The sequence below is a fragment of the Saimiri boliviensis genome, chromosome 14, assembly GCF_048565385.1.
Source record: "Saimiri boliviensis isolate mSaiBol1 chromosome 14, mSaiBol1.pri, whole genome shotgun sequence".
NCBI lineage: Eukaryota > Metazoa > Chordata > Mammalia > Primates > Cebidae > Saimiri > Saimiri boliviensis.
Genome location: NC_133462.1, coordinates 48,725,619 through 48,740,782, shown reverse-complemented (window position 1 = coordinate 48,740,782; position 15,164 = coordinate 48,725,619). Strand labels below are relative to the sequence as shown.

At 39.6% G+C, this 15,164-nt stretch overlaps 1 protein-coding gene, 2 non-coding genes and 1 pseudogene across 3 annotated transcripts in view; 3 read left to right on the top strand and 1 right to left on the bottom strand.

The window, feature by feature from the left end:
* ZC3H11A (zinc finger CCCH-type containing 11A) overlaps window positions 1-15,164 on the top strand; it is a 40,045-nt gene that overhangs the window by 8,371 nt on the left and 16,510 nt on the right. The window contains exons 3-9 of the mRNA XM_074384996.1: window positions 2,947-3,070; window positions 4,260-4,463; window positions 4,589-4,705; window positions 4,953-5,033; window positions 6,338-6,448; window positions 8,769-8,831; window positions 14,119-14,217. Coding sequence (XP_074241097.1) covers window positions 2,947-3,070; window positions 4,260-4,463; window positions 4,589-4,705; window positions 4,953-5,033; window positions 6,338-6,448; window positions 8,769-8,831; window positions 14,119-14,217 — 799 coding nt within the window. The remainder of the gene's footprint in view (window positions 1-2,946; window positions 3,071-4,259; window positions 4,464-4,588; window positions 4,706-4,952; window positions 5,034-6,337; window positions 6,449-8,768; window positions 8,832-14,118; window positions 14,218-15,164) is intronic.
* Window positions 2,753-2,859, top strand: LOC120362831 (U6 spliceosomal RNA). Its single transcript, XR_005578633.1, has one exon. It is a non-coding gene; the product is annotated as a U6 spliceosomal RNA (small nuclear RNA).
* Window positions 7,609-7,741, top strand: LOC120362890 (small nucleolar RNA SNORA1). Its single transcript, XR_005578682.1, has one exon. It is a non-coding gene; the product is annotated as a small nucleolar RNA SNORA1 (small nucleolar RNA).
* LOC120362813 (large ribosomal subunit protein eL33 pseudogene) lies at window positions 11,083-12,916 on the bottom strand (annotated as a pseudogene).

The following is a 15,164-nucleotide window of genomic DNA, read 5'->3' as shown; positions in this document are numbered from 1 at the left end:
TATCTCAGCCACTTGTGTAGCTGGGACTACAGGTGCCCGCCACTACAACCAGCTAATTTTTGTAATTTTTAGTAGAAATGGGGTTTTACCATATTGGTCAGGCTGATCTTGAACTCCTGACCTGAGGTGATCCACGCACCTCAGCCTGCCAAAGTGCCGGGATTACAGGCATGAGCCTCTGTGCCCGGCATGTAGAGGATGTTACTTAGGAAAAATGTACAGAATTATATGGAATACCTTTCTTTTTAGTATGGATATATAGTCGCTTGTGATTTTTTTTTTCCAAGTAAAAAGAATTCATACCAAAATAAGTGATTCTCTTTGAGTAATAGCATAATTAGCATTTATTTTCATTTTCCTAGTTGTCTTCATTACACTTATATTACTTTTCAATTAGAAACAAAATCTAGTAAATGTATTAAACAGATCAAATAAATTTCATGTGACTTCTGTATATAGAAGATACTGTTACAGAAATCATTCAGCAATTTGAAAATTGCTTCCAGGAAAGATGTAGAAATTTAAGCAAAGGTGGGCTTAACAGCAAGGAAGATTAGCCTTAGGTTCTGCCTTGAGAAAGGAAGACTTGAATAATTGTTGTTATTCCTGTCTTAAAAACAGTGATAGCTATTACATCTACCTTTTGGGTGTGACACAGGACTAATAATTTCTGTCTAGTTCTTTGAAAGGTAACAATATTTGGCATTTGCTGTACTTTTATTTTTACTTACTTAATTTATATATTTATTTTTGATGTTCCTTGTGGAGCAGGGCTACTCTATAGACAGTGTTCCCAGAATAGCCTGTACTTTTAAAAAATATTAATAGGTAATCATGCATATGACATAAACGTAGAACATACTTTTAAAAAATTGTTTTTGCTAAATCACCTTTAGAGATGTGGAGCTAATTTACATTTCCGTTATGTGTTTGAGACTGCCTGATTGTTCCACATCCCTAAAAACAGTGTACAGTTGAATTTTATAAGTCTCTCAATGTAGTAGATTTTGGCCTTTGATACATTTGATACATTTAAGCATCTTTTTGTAATGGTTATTGTTTCTTTTTCTCTTCTCCATGTTCTAATATTTCTGAAGTAATGCTGGTGTTTTTTCCTGGAATTTTAAAGCTTACGCTGTTTATTAGGATTAGAGATTCGACATAATTAAGTTCATCAGAGGTTACTTTTTGGAAGTGCTTCTCATATATTTTCTCCCTTTTTTGAACTATTAAAATGTATACAGAAAAGTGCACAAATCATAATCTTAGAACCTGAAGAATTTTCACAAAGTGAATATGCTTATTTGATCAGCACCTAGTTCAAGAAATAGAGTATTGGCCGGGTGTGGTGGTGCATGCCTGTAATCCAGGCACTTTGGAGGCTCAGGTGGGCGGATCACCTGAGGTCGGGAGTTCAAGACCAGCCTGACCAACATGGTGAAACCCTGTCTTTAAAAAAAAAAAAAAAGAAACAGAGTATTAGCAGTAATCTAACTTCTCGTTCATCCCCTCGTTAGTAACCACATCCCCAAAGCTGATCACCATCCCAACTACTCTACCATGGAGAAGTTTCGACTGTTTTGATCTTTTCATAGACAGAATCACGTGATATGCACTCGTATCTGGCTTCTTCATTCTACATCTGTGGCACTGAGTATAGCAGTGATTTATTCCTTATTACTAGATGACGTTCATAAAGTATGAATACTTTATGGTTTCTTTTTTCTTTTTTTTTTTTCCTGTCACTTAGGCTGGAGTGCAGTGGCACAATCTTGTTTCACTGCAACCTCTGTCTTCTGGGTTCAAACGATTCTCATGACTCAGCCTCCCGAGTAGCTGGAATTACAGGTGCCCGCCACAATACCTGGCTAATTTTTGTCTTTTAAGTAGAGACAGGGTTTCACCATGTTGGCCAGGCTGGTCTTAAACTCTTGACCTTAGGTGATCCGCCCACCTCAGCCTCCCAAAGTGCTGGGATTACAGGCATGAGCCACTGCACCCAGCACTTAGTTTCTTTATCTGTTCTAGTATTGATGTACATGTGGGTTTGCAGAATTATAGAGCTATTGAAAATAATACTGTTGTGAACGTTGCTTATACACATCTTTTGGAGAACTAATGTGTATGTTTTCTTGGATATATATCTTATGATGCAGCAGTTTATTCTAGATGCACAGGTATTTTTTTTTTCCTCCCAATTTTTCTTTATAAAAGTGAGGTGACTTGGGAAAGATACATCACATCCTCAGTGTGTTGTTATATGTGCCTTACTTTGAGAATTCATGAATGGGAAAAATTTTCTCAAAGCCTTGAACTCTCAGCTTTAAGTAGTAACTGCAGTGTGTTGAGTTTGGCCTGTGTGCTTAGTGCTTTATATACATTATTTTTAGATAATCTTCATAAGAAACCAATTATTCTCATTTTATCGCTAAGGAAAGTGAGGATTAGAGGCATAAGTTGTCCAAGGCCACGTGGCCAATAAGTAGTATAATAGAGATGCAAACCCTGTTATCTTTGATTTCATAAACTGCTATATCATCCTGCTGCTCTAAATTAACTGTAGACATTTTAGGGGTTCCAGGATGAGGGTAAAAAAGGGAAGAATAATACAAACTACTCTCCTGCTCCTTTCATCTCTCCATCATGCCTCAAGTTATGTTATTTTCAGCAACCTCTCTTCCTTCTAAAAATCATCTCACATGCCTTGGATTTTTGAACCCTGTATGAACTTTGTTTAGAAAACAAATTACCTGTGCTCGCTTCGGCAGCACATACACTAAAATTTGAACGATACAGAGAAGATTAGCATGGCCCCTGCGCGAGGATGACACGAAAATTCATGAAGCATTCCATATTTTATATATATATAAAAAAAGAAAACAAATTACCACATTAATACATGTATCAGTTTTTTATTTGAAAGTCATGTGTTTTTCCCTCTTACAGAAAAAACGCAGTGAAATTCCTTGTTATTGGGAAAATCAGCCAACGGGATGTCAAAAATTAAACTGCGCTTTTCATCACAATAGAGGACGATATGTTGATGGCCTTTTCCTACCTCCGAGCAAAAGTGAGATCAGTTTTTAATTTTAAAAGAACACTATCAAATAGATGCTTATTATGCACACTGTACAACAGTACTTTTTAGACATTGGCTTCTTTCAGTCTTGTGAGACAGCAGAATTATTTCCACTTTACAGATGAGTGAACTGAATCTTATTAAGGCTAAATGATTTATCCATGATTGTAGAACCAGTATATCTTGGCATGCCATTTAAGTTCCTATGCTTACTTCATTTGTCATGTTCTTATCAGACCCATAAACATTTTCAAAATAAATTTGATTTTCTAGGCCAAAGATTGGCAAAACTGGTCCTCTGCCTATTTTGTAAAATAAAGTTTTGTTGGAATGCAGCCTTGCCCATTCATTTACATATTTTCTGTTACCAGTTCTGTACTAGTGCTGTAGAACTGAGTAGTTGAGACAGAAGCCATATGGCCCACAAAGCCTAAAATATTAATTGTCTGGCTCTTTACAGAAAATATTTGCCAACCCTACTCTGTAGATTGTAATCTAAAATAAAACTAGAAAGCTAGTAGTTATTCCCAAAGTCCCTTTTAAAGTAATTTAAAGTAGAATTAGCCATATAAAAGTCCCATTTGCTGTATGATTAAAATTTGATGGCTACATCTTTTTGCCTCGGTTTAAGGGAAAAAGGTAGACATATTTCTTTCTGGTTTGGTTCAAATAAGTGTGAGTGCTTTGTCTTAGAAGCTACTTCTTTGCTGAGCAAAAAGCCTAGAATTACACTATTAAAATCAAAGGTTAAAATTTGTGAACAGGTACTATGTTTCTAGTCTTCTGATTATTATGTTTTGAGTGCCCACTTTGTGTTTATCTACAGTGGAGAGTTAATAAACTAAATGCACATTTTTTTTTTTCCCTCCCTGGGACTTTAGAACTTAAATGAGGAAATTAGGTTAAAAGACAGAAATGCGGCCAGGCTCAGTGGCTCATGCCTGTAATCCCAGCACTGTGGGAAGCAGAGGCGGGTGGATCACCTGAGATCAGGAGTTTGAGACCAGCCTGAACAACATGGTGAAACCCTGTCTCTTTAAAAAAAAAAAAAAAAAAAAAAAAAAAAGACATACATGCTCATAGGGAAAATGCACGATACTTTTCATAGGTAGTCAGAAATTCTTGGTAAATTGGGGTTGTATCTTCTGTTTTTAATTTACGACTGATTTTGTGTGTTTAGCTGTGTTGCCCACTGTGCCTGAGTCACCAGAAGAGGAAGTGAAGGCTAACCAACTTTCAGTTCAGCAGAACAAATTGTCTGTCCAGTCCAATCCTTCCCCTCAGCTGCGGAGCGTTATGAAAGTGGAAAGTTCGGAAAATGTTCCTAGCCCCACGCATCCACCAGTTGTGATTAATGCTGCAGATGATGATGAAGATGATGATGGTAAGTTTTGTCCGACTCCTTCTTTAAGGCAAATAAATAGGGTCTCATTGTGAATTGGACAGAATCAAGATTAAAGCTGTAGGCTTATTTTTAATTGTGAATTTGCCTTAAATGTTGACACATAGATCAGTTTTCTGAGGAAGGTGATGAAACCAAAACACCTACCCTGCAACCGACTCCTGAAGTTCACAATGGATTACGAGTGACTTCTGCCCGGAAACCTGCAGTCAATTTAAAGCAAGGTAAGAAAAGGCTATATTGGTGCCAAATCTTAAGCACTTTTGAATGTGTCCAAACTTTAAAAACTGCCTTTAAATTTTAGTTCACAGTCATTCACCTCCCTCTTCTTTTTCCCATGCTACACACATACATACCTATACTTAGTTTCTGTTGATCATTTATTAAAAAAATAAATGCCTGCTACATACAGATAAAATACAAAGATGAAAGGGCTCTAGTTCTCATATAATTTCTATTTGGATTTTTCAGGTGAATGTTTGAATTTTGGAATAAAAACTCTTGAGGAAATTAAGTCAAAGAAAATGAAGGAAAAATCTAAGAAGCAAGGTGGTAAGTCATCACAGGTTTTGGCATGAATAGTTGTATGTTGCTAGGGAAGAATACTAAAGACACCTCTAGAAGCAGCAGCCAAAATGAACAAATAAATGTTGATTTCCATGGCCTGTTTGAAGTAAAACACAGACTTATTTAAATTGTGGTTGTTTTTAATTCACTGCAGCTGTGTTTCAGTCCCTAACTCTTCAGAGCTGGGTACATAAAGAATGAAAGAACCTGTATATCTTGAACAATATAGCTCTAGAGAGCATCATATAAGAACTATATTCATAGCCGGGCGTGGTGGCTCACGCCTGTAATCCAGCACTTTGGGAGGCTGAGGTGGGTGGATCACCTGAGGTCAGGAGTTCAAGACCAGCCTAGCCATCATGTTGAAACCCCATCTTTAAAAAATAAATAAATAAAATAAATAAAAAAGAAAAAGAACTATATTTATTCTGTGAGTTCTTACAGTGATTAAAATTATATTAAGAGAGGAAAAACTTCATTTTCTAGTAGAAGAATTCTTCCTTAAGAGCTGCTAGGATTTTCTTTTGGAGCTTACCTCAGCCTGATTGATCTGTGTTTCCAACTTTAATTTTTTTTTTTTTTTGAGTTGGGAGTTTTGCTCTTGTTGTCCAGGCTGGAGTGCAATGGTGTGCCATCTTGGCTCACCAAAACCTCCACCTCCCAGGTTCTAGCGATTCTCCTGCCTCAGCTTCCCAAGTAGCTGAGATTACAGGCATACCCCACATTTTGTATTTTTAGTAGAGACTTTCTCCGTGTTGGTCAGGCTGGTCTGGACTCCCGACCTCAGATGATTCTCCCACTTTGGCCTCCCAAAGTGCTGGGATTACAGGTGTGAGCCAGCTTCCAATCCTAAAATTTATAATGTAAAGTATAGTATATGTAGAGAGAAATGGTTCTAAGAACTTTGTTTTAAGGCTTGCTTTATAGGAATCTTGGAGTTATGTTTTTCAGATGATTAAATTTAAATAGAATAGGTTGGATTGATATACCTGATGGCTAATGTACCTCCAAAGTTAATTTTAGGATAATATTAGCTTTATTGGTAATCAAAAGCAGGTTGGGTACCTAAGTCACTCAAAATAATTTTATATTATGTTTTCACATCATGCCCAAGGCTCCCCTCACCACTACTCTGTTTGACTGTAGACAAATAGATACAGAAAGGCTCTTTGGCATATAGTCATAATAGCAGTCTGTATTGGACTTCACTGGTTACAAAAACAAATTTTTTGACTTCAGTAGCATTATTTTTCATAAATTATTTGCTTTTCTTGACTTGCTTTATTTAGAGGGTTCTTCAGGAGTTTCCAGTCTTTTACTCCACCCTGAGCCCATTCCAGGTCCTGAAAAGGAAAATGTTAGGACTGTGGTGAGGACAGTAACTCTCTCCAGCAAACAAGGTAAGGTATAGGTAGGTCTTAGAATTGTCAAGCCTCTACTTTTATACAATGGGGAATGCAAAATTTCTGGGTTATCTTTTACCTTTGATGAATTTTCAGGAAGTTGTTAGTATGTTGATAAGGTATAAAGATGAAAGGTTGGTACATTCAGCTCTAATGTTTAAAAGATTGAAATTCTTTCCCAAGCAGCCCTCACATTTATTTTTCCATTTACTGTTTATATCCACTCAATACATTTATTGGCTTCCCATGTGACTAAAGAACTATTATAAAGTTTTTTTGTTAAAAAAAAATTTTTTTTTTTTAGATGGAATCTTGCTCTGTCTCCCAGGCTGGAATGCAGTGGCATGATCCCCTCTCACTGCAACCTCCACCTCCTGGGTTCAAGTGATTCTCCTGCTTCAACCTCCCCAGTAACTGGGATTACAGACACCCGCCACCACACCTAGCTAATTTTTGTATTTTTGATAGAGACAGGGTTTCACCATGTTGGCTATTTTGGTCTTGAACTGCTGACCTCAAACGATCCTCCTGCCTCAGCCTCCCAAAGTGCTAGTATTACAGATGTTAGCCACCACACCTGGCCTGTAATAAATGATTTTCACTTGATAATTTTAAGCCTAATAAGGAATTATAGCAGATACATTTAAATGTGCAATTCAGACAACAAAGTTAGAAGAAAGAGAGCTCACTTCTTCCTGAGGTGACCTTTAAAGAAAGTTATATTGGAGAGTTAGCATTGGAGTAGAGTATGATTTCATTTAACACATTAAAGTATATAAGCAAAATTATTGTTTCAGTTTTATAACCAATTAGTTAAGAATACAATCTGTCTTCTACTTGACTGCTATTAATAATTAGTACTATGCTAGGCTGGGTGCAATGGCTCATATGTATAATCCCAGCACTTTGGGAGACCGAGGCGGGTGGATTGCTTGAGGCCAGGAGTTCAAGACCAGCCTGGCCAATATGGTGAAGCCCCATCTCTACCAAAAATAGAAAAATTAGCCAGGCGTGGTGGTGTGCATCTGTAATCCCAGCTACTCAGGAGGCTGAGGCAGCGGAATTGTTTGAACCCAGGAGGCGGAGGTTGCAGGGAGCTGAGATCGCACCGCTGCACTCTGGCCTCGGTGACAGTACAAGACTCCATCTCAAAAAAAAGCCTCATTCTAGATGAGAATGGGCAATGTTGATAATAGTATCCAAAAATAGTTAATGCGGCTTAACTGAGACAGGTTATGCTTCCAGCACAGTATGCATATTACAGTGGTGACAGTGAGACCTGTAACATTTTGCTATGCTTATGAGTAAAATATATAGGAGAAAAATGTTGACTTTTCAATATTAGAAATAATAACATTAAAATAATCATTAATTTTCAGCTCTTATCTCATAGGACCACTGTTTGTAGGCTATATATTGACTGAAACATTTTAATGTGGTACATGACTGTGTCTTAGATCATGTGTCAAAAGATAATCGTACTTTGTACAATTCAGAAAAAAAAAATTAGCCAAGTGTGGTACTGTGCACCTGTAATCCCAGCTACCTGGGAGGCTCAAACAGGAGAATTGCTTGAACCCAGGAGGTAGAGGTTGCATTGAGCTCAGATGGAGCCACTCCACTCCAGCCTGGGTGACAGAGTGAGACTCTGTCTCAAAAAAAAAAATAAATAAATAAATAATAATAATAATAATTAGGCTGGAATGGTGGCTCACGCCTGTAATTCCAGCACTTTGGGAGGCAGAGGCCAGGGCAGGCAGATCACCGGACGTCGGGAGTTTCAGACAAGACTGACCAACGTGAAGAAGCTGCGTCTCTACTAAAAATACAAAATTAGCTGGGCATGGTGATGCATGCCTGTAATCCAGCTACTCAGGAGGCTGAGGCAAGAGAATCACTTGAACCTGGGAGGTGGAAGTTGCAGTGAGCCGAGATCGTGCCATTGCTCTCCAGCCTGGGCAACAAGAGCGAAACTCCATCTCAAAATAATAATAAAATAATAATAATAATAATAATAATAATAATTAGTAGTGGTGGTAGTAGTAGTAGTAGTAGTAGTACTATGCTATTGCTTCTATTTGGGCTGTATATTTGGCTGTTTATTATTAATAGATTTTGGGGTTTTTCTCTTTTTTTTATGTGATGGCCTTTCTTAAGACTGAGACCTGATTTTCAAGAGACTTTCTGGGTGGGTTCATGCTAATATCAGAACATACTTTGTATATATAAGTGGTTACTGAATACAGAAAAATTGATTTAAGAATCGAGAAATTGTGCTTTTGCTAAGAATCGAGAAATTGTGCTTTTGCCATTGCAGGAGAAGAACCCTTGGTTAGATTGAGTCTTACTGAGAGACTGGGGAAACGAAAATTTTCAGCAGGTAAGAAAAGTTTTATGCATGTCTCTTCTTTTCTGGTTGTTTGTGCATTAACATGATAGTTTCTCCAAACCGTCTTTATACAGATCTCATCATTATTATCAGTGCCCCTGTATTAACTGAAAGCACTTATAAATTTCCTCATGTTGGGCTGGGCACGGTGGCTCATGCCTGTAATCCCAGCACTTTGGGAGGCCGAGGCGGGTGGATCACGAGGTCAAGAGATCGAGACTATCCTGGTCAACATGGTGAAACCCCGTCTCTACTAAAAATACAAAAAAATTAGCTGGGCATGGTGGTGTGTGCCTGTAATCCCAGCTACTCAGGAGGCTGAGGCAGGAGAATTGCCTGAACCCAGGAGGCGAAGGTTGCGGTGAGCTGAGATTGCACCATTGCACTCCAGCCTGGGTAACAAGAACGAAACTCCCTCTCAAAAAAATAAATAAATAAATTTCCTCATGTTTTCATGAGTGCATTATACCTTTCGTTGAAGTTACAGAGATTTACAGTGTTACAGTTGAATTGGATTATGACCATGACCAACATTTTAGAAGGAACTAGATTTTAAAAATGGTTGCCGGGCGCGGTGGCTCAAGCCTGTAATCCCAGCACTTTGGGAGGCTGAGGCAGTTGGATCACGAGGTCAAGAGATGGAGACCATCCTGGTCAACATGGTGAAACCCCGTCTCTACTAAAAATACAAAAATTAGCTGGGCATGGTAGCGCGTGCCTGTAATCCCAGCTACTCAGGAGGTTGAAGCAAGAGAATTGCCTGAACCCAGGAGGCGGAGGTTGCGGTGAGCCGAGATCGTGCCATTGCACTCCAGCCTGGGTAACAAGAGCGAAACTCCGTCTCAAAAAAAAAAAAAAAAAAAAAAATTTTAAAGAACATCTCTATTTCTCTGGACAAACTTAAATGTGAGATTTTTAGAAGGGGAAAAAGTGTTTGGTTCATATAATGTGTGTCTCTTAGAATACAGGGATCCCTAAGAAGAAAGAAGAAAATATAGGTATATAAAATGTGAGTCCTTGAGTCTATTGGTGCTGTTTTGTTTATTTATTTTGAGATAGAGTCTTGTTTTTTGTTCACCAGGCTGGAGTGCAGTGGTGCAATCTCAGCCCACTGCAACCTCGTACCTCCTGGGCTCAAGTGATTCTCCCGCCACAGTCTCCTAAGTAGCTGGGACCATAGGCATACACCACCACACTTGGCTAATTCTTGGATTTTTTATAGCGATGGGGCTTCATCACGTTGCCCAGGCTGGTCTCCAACTCCTGGGCTCACGTGTTCTGCTGGCCTTGACCTCCCAAAGTACTGTGGTTACAGGCATGAGCCACCATGCTCGGCTACTATTTTATTTTTAGGGAAGTACTTTACCATATTAGTAAATTGTTATATACCTACCCTAATGTGTCTGACTCCAAAAAATATTATTTTTTGAAATGGAGTCTCACTCTGTTGCACATACTGGAGTGCAGTGGTGTGATCTCGGCTCACTGCAGCCTCCACCTCCGGCGTTCAAGCGGTTCTGCCTCAGCCTCCCGAGTAGCTGGGAATACAGGTACCACTCCTGGCTAATTTTTGTATTTTTAGTAGAGATGGGGTTTCCGCCATGTTGGCCAGGCTGGTCTCGAATTCCTGCCCTCAGGTGATCCACCTGCTTTGGCCTCACAAAATGCTAAGGTTATAGGTGTGAGCCACTGCGCCTAGCCTCCAAAAAATTATTTTGAAAATTTTTTCTGACTTCAGAGTTTTCTTCATACTGTTTTACATGTGCTGAACAGGAAATCTTATCTCTATTTTATGTTTTCTTTCATGCAGTTCTCACTGCCCTATCTTCAGAACTGTTCTGAACTTAATAACATTTAAGTTTTCAGGCAGTGAAAAAAATGGGAATGTATTATTGAATCAAAAACTTTCAATGATGAAATAACACCCATGAATGAAATTAATATTTGTTGTGGCTTTGCTATGTATCAAAGAGCATTATGTAAATTCTCATTTAATCGTCGGCAACCATGAGCAAACCATGTACCATGCTTGGCACTTGATATCAGTAAATATTTTCTACGCTGAGCTCAAACTCAGGAAGGGTCAAATAACTTGCTCAAGGTTAGAGTCAAATGAATGTATTACACATTACACAGGCATTTGCAAAGAGAACTTAGAAGAGACAGAAATGAGGCAGTCTTTAGAAATCTCTTCTAGCTGTAAATCAAGAAACAATATGAATTCTAGATTTTAAGAGCAGTATTTTTTTTTTCATTGATTTATTTTACAAGAGCACAGATCCACTTTTACTGAGTTTTCATTAGTTTAAATCCTTGACGGGTACAATGTCTCTCAGATTCTGTGTCCAGTAGTGTTAGCAGGAAGATTGCTTTGGAATTTGGCACAAACCACACCACTGTTTCCATGGGCCTGAGTTAGCTTTTCCCAGATTACTCTGGTTTTGTTTGGTTTGCTACCAGGAGTCACTGTGTTCTTTGCTTTTTATACATGAGCACATCTCTTGCCCAAATAGAATTCAGTTTCATCTGGGGCATAAAGACCTTCAATTTTAAGAAAAGCTGTGTGCTCCCCTTTTTCCCGGAGACCCCACTTACAGCCAGCAAAAATGACCTTGGACCACAGCCTTCCAGATATACTTCCTTTAAGAAGTCCTGTTTCCAGCAGGCCTCTGCAAGATCCAAGATGGTGCGAAGAGCTAAGAGCAGTGTTTTATTATCTCAGCTTGCGTTTAGAGTACAAATCAAACTAGGGTTCCAAAATAATAAGACTTTCAGCTTGAATAAAGCTGATCTAGAAATTTTAGGTAGAAATAAATAATAATAAACAAGGTATGGTGTTGTATGCCTGTAGTCCCAGCTACTTGGGCAGCTGAGGTTAGAGGACCACTTGAGTCTGGGAGTTGAAGGTCCAGTCTGCGCAACATAGCAAGACCCTGTCCCTAAAAATAATTAGAAGTTTTTAAAATATAGAATTGAGCTGTTTTAATATCAGCATACATAGAAACTTTGTGATTATTTTATATTTAAATTATACATGAGGGGAGAGAGACAATCATACTCTGTGTAGGGTCTTTTGAAGTTTTGTTTGTTTGTTTGTTTGTTTGTTTGTTTGTTTGTTTTGTTTTTGAGATGGAGTTTCACTCTTGTTACCCAGGCTGGAGCACAATGGCGCTATCTCGGCTCACCGCAACCTCCGCCTCCTGAGTTCAAGCGATTCTTCTGCCTCAGCCTCCCAAGTAGCTGGGAGTACAGGCGCACGCCACCATGCCCAGCTCGTTTTTGTATTTTTAGTAGAGACGGGGTTTCACCATGTTGACCAGGATGGTCTCGATCTCTTGAACTCGTGATCCACCCGCCTCGGCCTCCCGAAGTGCTGGGATTACAGGCATGAGCCACTGCGCCCGGCCCTGTCTTTTGAAGTCTTTAATGAGACCTTGCAAGAATGTAACTTACAAGTAGTCTAAAAAACAGTTTTAAAAACTTTAAACAACTTGTATTGAACAGTGTAATAAAGCTAGAAGGCTGGGCATGGTGGCTCATGCCTGTAATCCCAGCACTTTGGGAGGCTGAATCGGGCTAATCACTTGAGGTCAGGAGTTGGAGACCAGCCTGGCCAACATGGTAAAACCCTGTCTCTACTAAAAAATACAAAAATCAGCTGGGTGTGGTAGCGAATGCCTGTAGTCCCAGCTACTCCGGAAGCTGAGGCAGGAGAATCGCTTGAACCCGGGAGGCAGAGGTTGCAGTGAGCCAAGATCACGCCACTGCACTCCAGCCTGGGTGACAGAGCGAGACTCTGTCTCAAAAAAAAAAAAAAGAAAAGAAAACAAAGAAAAACCTAGAATTAGGAAACTTGATTTAGGTCTTGGCTGTATCACTAACTTAACTAGCTCATGACTTGGGTAAGATACAGAATCTTTCAGAACCTTAGATTTCTGTTCTAGAATTGAAGATGTCACCCTGAGTCTTCATACTAAAAAACTTAAAATTTTAATTCTTAACCTGTTCTCCTTATCCCAGATGCATTTACGTAATTCAACAGCTGACCAGTTAAGATATTTTGGGGGCCCTGGCATAGAGGCATATGCCTGTAATCCTAGCCGTTTAGAGGCTGAAGTGGGCGGATCATCTGAGCTCAGGAGTTCAAGAAACAGCTTGGGCAACATGGCAAAACCTTGTCTCTACTAAAAATACAAAAATTAACCAGCATGGTGTGTGCTTATAGTCCAGGTGCTTGGGAGGCTAAGGTGGGAGGATCACTTGAGCCCAGGAGGTGAAAGTTGCAGTGAGCCGAGATTGTGCCACTGTACTCCAGCCTGGGTGACGGAGTGAGATCTTGTCTCAAGAAAAAAAAAAAAAAAGATTCTTTTGTATATGAAGATTTTTCACATTTGTAGGTTTAATCAGTTTTTTTATTTGGTAAATGTTTGTACATTCTAATTTTTTTAATTTTTGTTTTTTTCCTTACCTCTTTTTTTTTTTTCCTTGAGAATGAGGCCTTGTTATATCACTCAGGCTGGAGTGTAGTATTAGGATCATAGCTCACTGTAACCCTTCTACCTCCTGGGCTCAAGTGATCTTCCTGCTTTAGCCTCCTAAGTAGCTGGGACCACAAGTGTGTGCCATCATGCCTGGGTATTTTTTATTTTTATTTTTTAGAGATATGGTCTTGCTGTATTGCCCAGTCTGGTCTCAAACTCCTGGCCTTAAGTGATCCTCCAGCCTTGACCTCCCAAAGTGCTGGGATTACAGGCCTGAGCCACTGCACCTTGCCTTCCTTACTTCTTTCTAGGATATTTTTATCTCTCTCTCTCTCTTTTTTTTTTTTTTTTGAGACGGAGTCTTGCTCTGTCACCAGGCTGGAGTGCAGTGGTGCAATCTCGGCTCACTGCAACCTCCGCCTCCTGGGTTCAAGCGATTCTTCCGCCTCAGCCTCCCGAGTAGCTGGGACCACAGGCACGTGCCACCACGCCTGGCTAATTTTTTAATATTTTTAGTAGAGACGGGGTTTCACCATGTTGGCCAGGATGGTCTCGGAGCTCTTGATCTCGTGATCCACCCACCTCAGCCTCCTAAAGTGCTCGAATTACAGGCGTGAGCCACCGCACCCGGTCCTATTTTTATGTCTCTAACATTGAGCTGTAAGGAAGCTAACAAACACACCAGATGCATGCAGAACACTTAACAGAATTGTGCTGTGTTGTCTGTTTTTGTTTGTATTTCTTGACCTTGCTGTAGATTGACTTGAAATCTTAAACTAAGTTTTCTCTCTTTATAGGTGGTGACAGTGATCCTCCATTAAAGCGTAGCCTGGCACAGAGGCTAGGGAAGAAAGTTGAAGCTCCAGAAACTAACATTGACAAAACACCAAAGAAAGGTACCTGTGTTCTTGTATACTTTGTGTATGTATTTGTGACACTTGTTTCTTCTAATACTAACAGCTATGATTTGTCCTTCTTTTGTTCAGGTAAATTGGTTATCTTGTATCTGTTGTATTATTCACTCAACAAACATCTAATCCTTACTCTGCTAGGTTCTGGGTAGACACCATTGAAAAAAACATCATCACACTCCTCAGGAGCTTATAGTTTAATGGCAAGTAGGAATACTCATAATTGCGATAAATTTTGTAACAGAGAAAAGTACACAGTGTTATGGGAGCATGTAGGAGAGGCACCTATTGTTAACCATCTGTTAGGGGAAGGTTCACATAAGAAGTTATTTTATTTTTTATTTTTTATTTTTTTTAAAGACAGGGTTTCGGCTGGGCGTGGTGGCTCACGCCTGTAATCCAAGCACTTTGGAGGCCAAGGTGGGCGGATCACCTGATGTCAGGAGTTCAAGACCAGCCTGACCAACATGGTGAAACTCCGTCTTTAAAAAAGGAAAAAAAGGGTTTCACCATGTTGGCCAGGATGGTCTCAATCTTCTGGCCTCATGATCTGCCTGCCTCAGCCTCCCAAAGTGCTGGGATTACAGGCGTGAGCCACTGTGCCCATCACAGAAGAAGTTATGTTGAAGTTTAAACTAATACATGAGTTAGAAATTAACCAGGTGAAGTTGGAAAGCAAGGGACTGTGTCTTAGGCAGAGAGAGTAACTCCTGCAGAGGCACAGAGCTAATTAAGAGCGGTATGCTCAAGGAACTGCATATGGCTAAAATGTAGAAATGGGCTGAAGAGTGTGGTAACTCGATCATAATATAGAGTCTTTAAGCCACGAAGATTTGGGCTTATTCTGAGATGGCAACAACCCATTGAAAAGTTATAAACAGGCCGGGCATGGTGGCTCACGCCTGTAATCCCAGCACTTTGGGAGGCTGAGG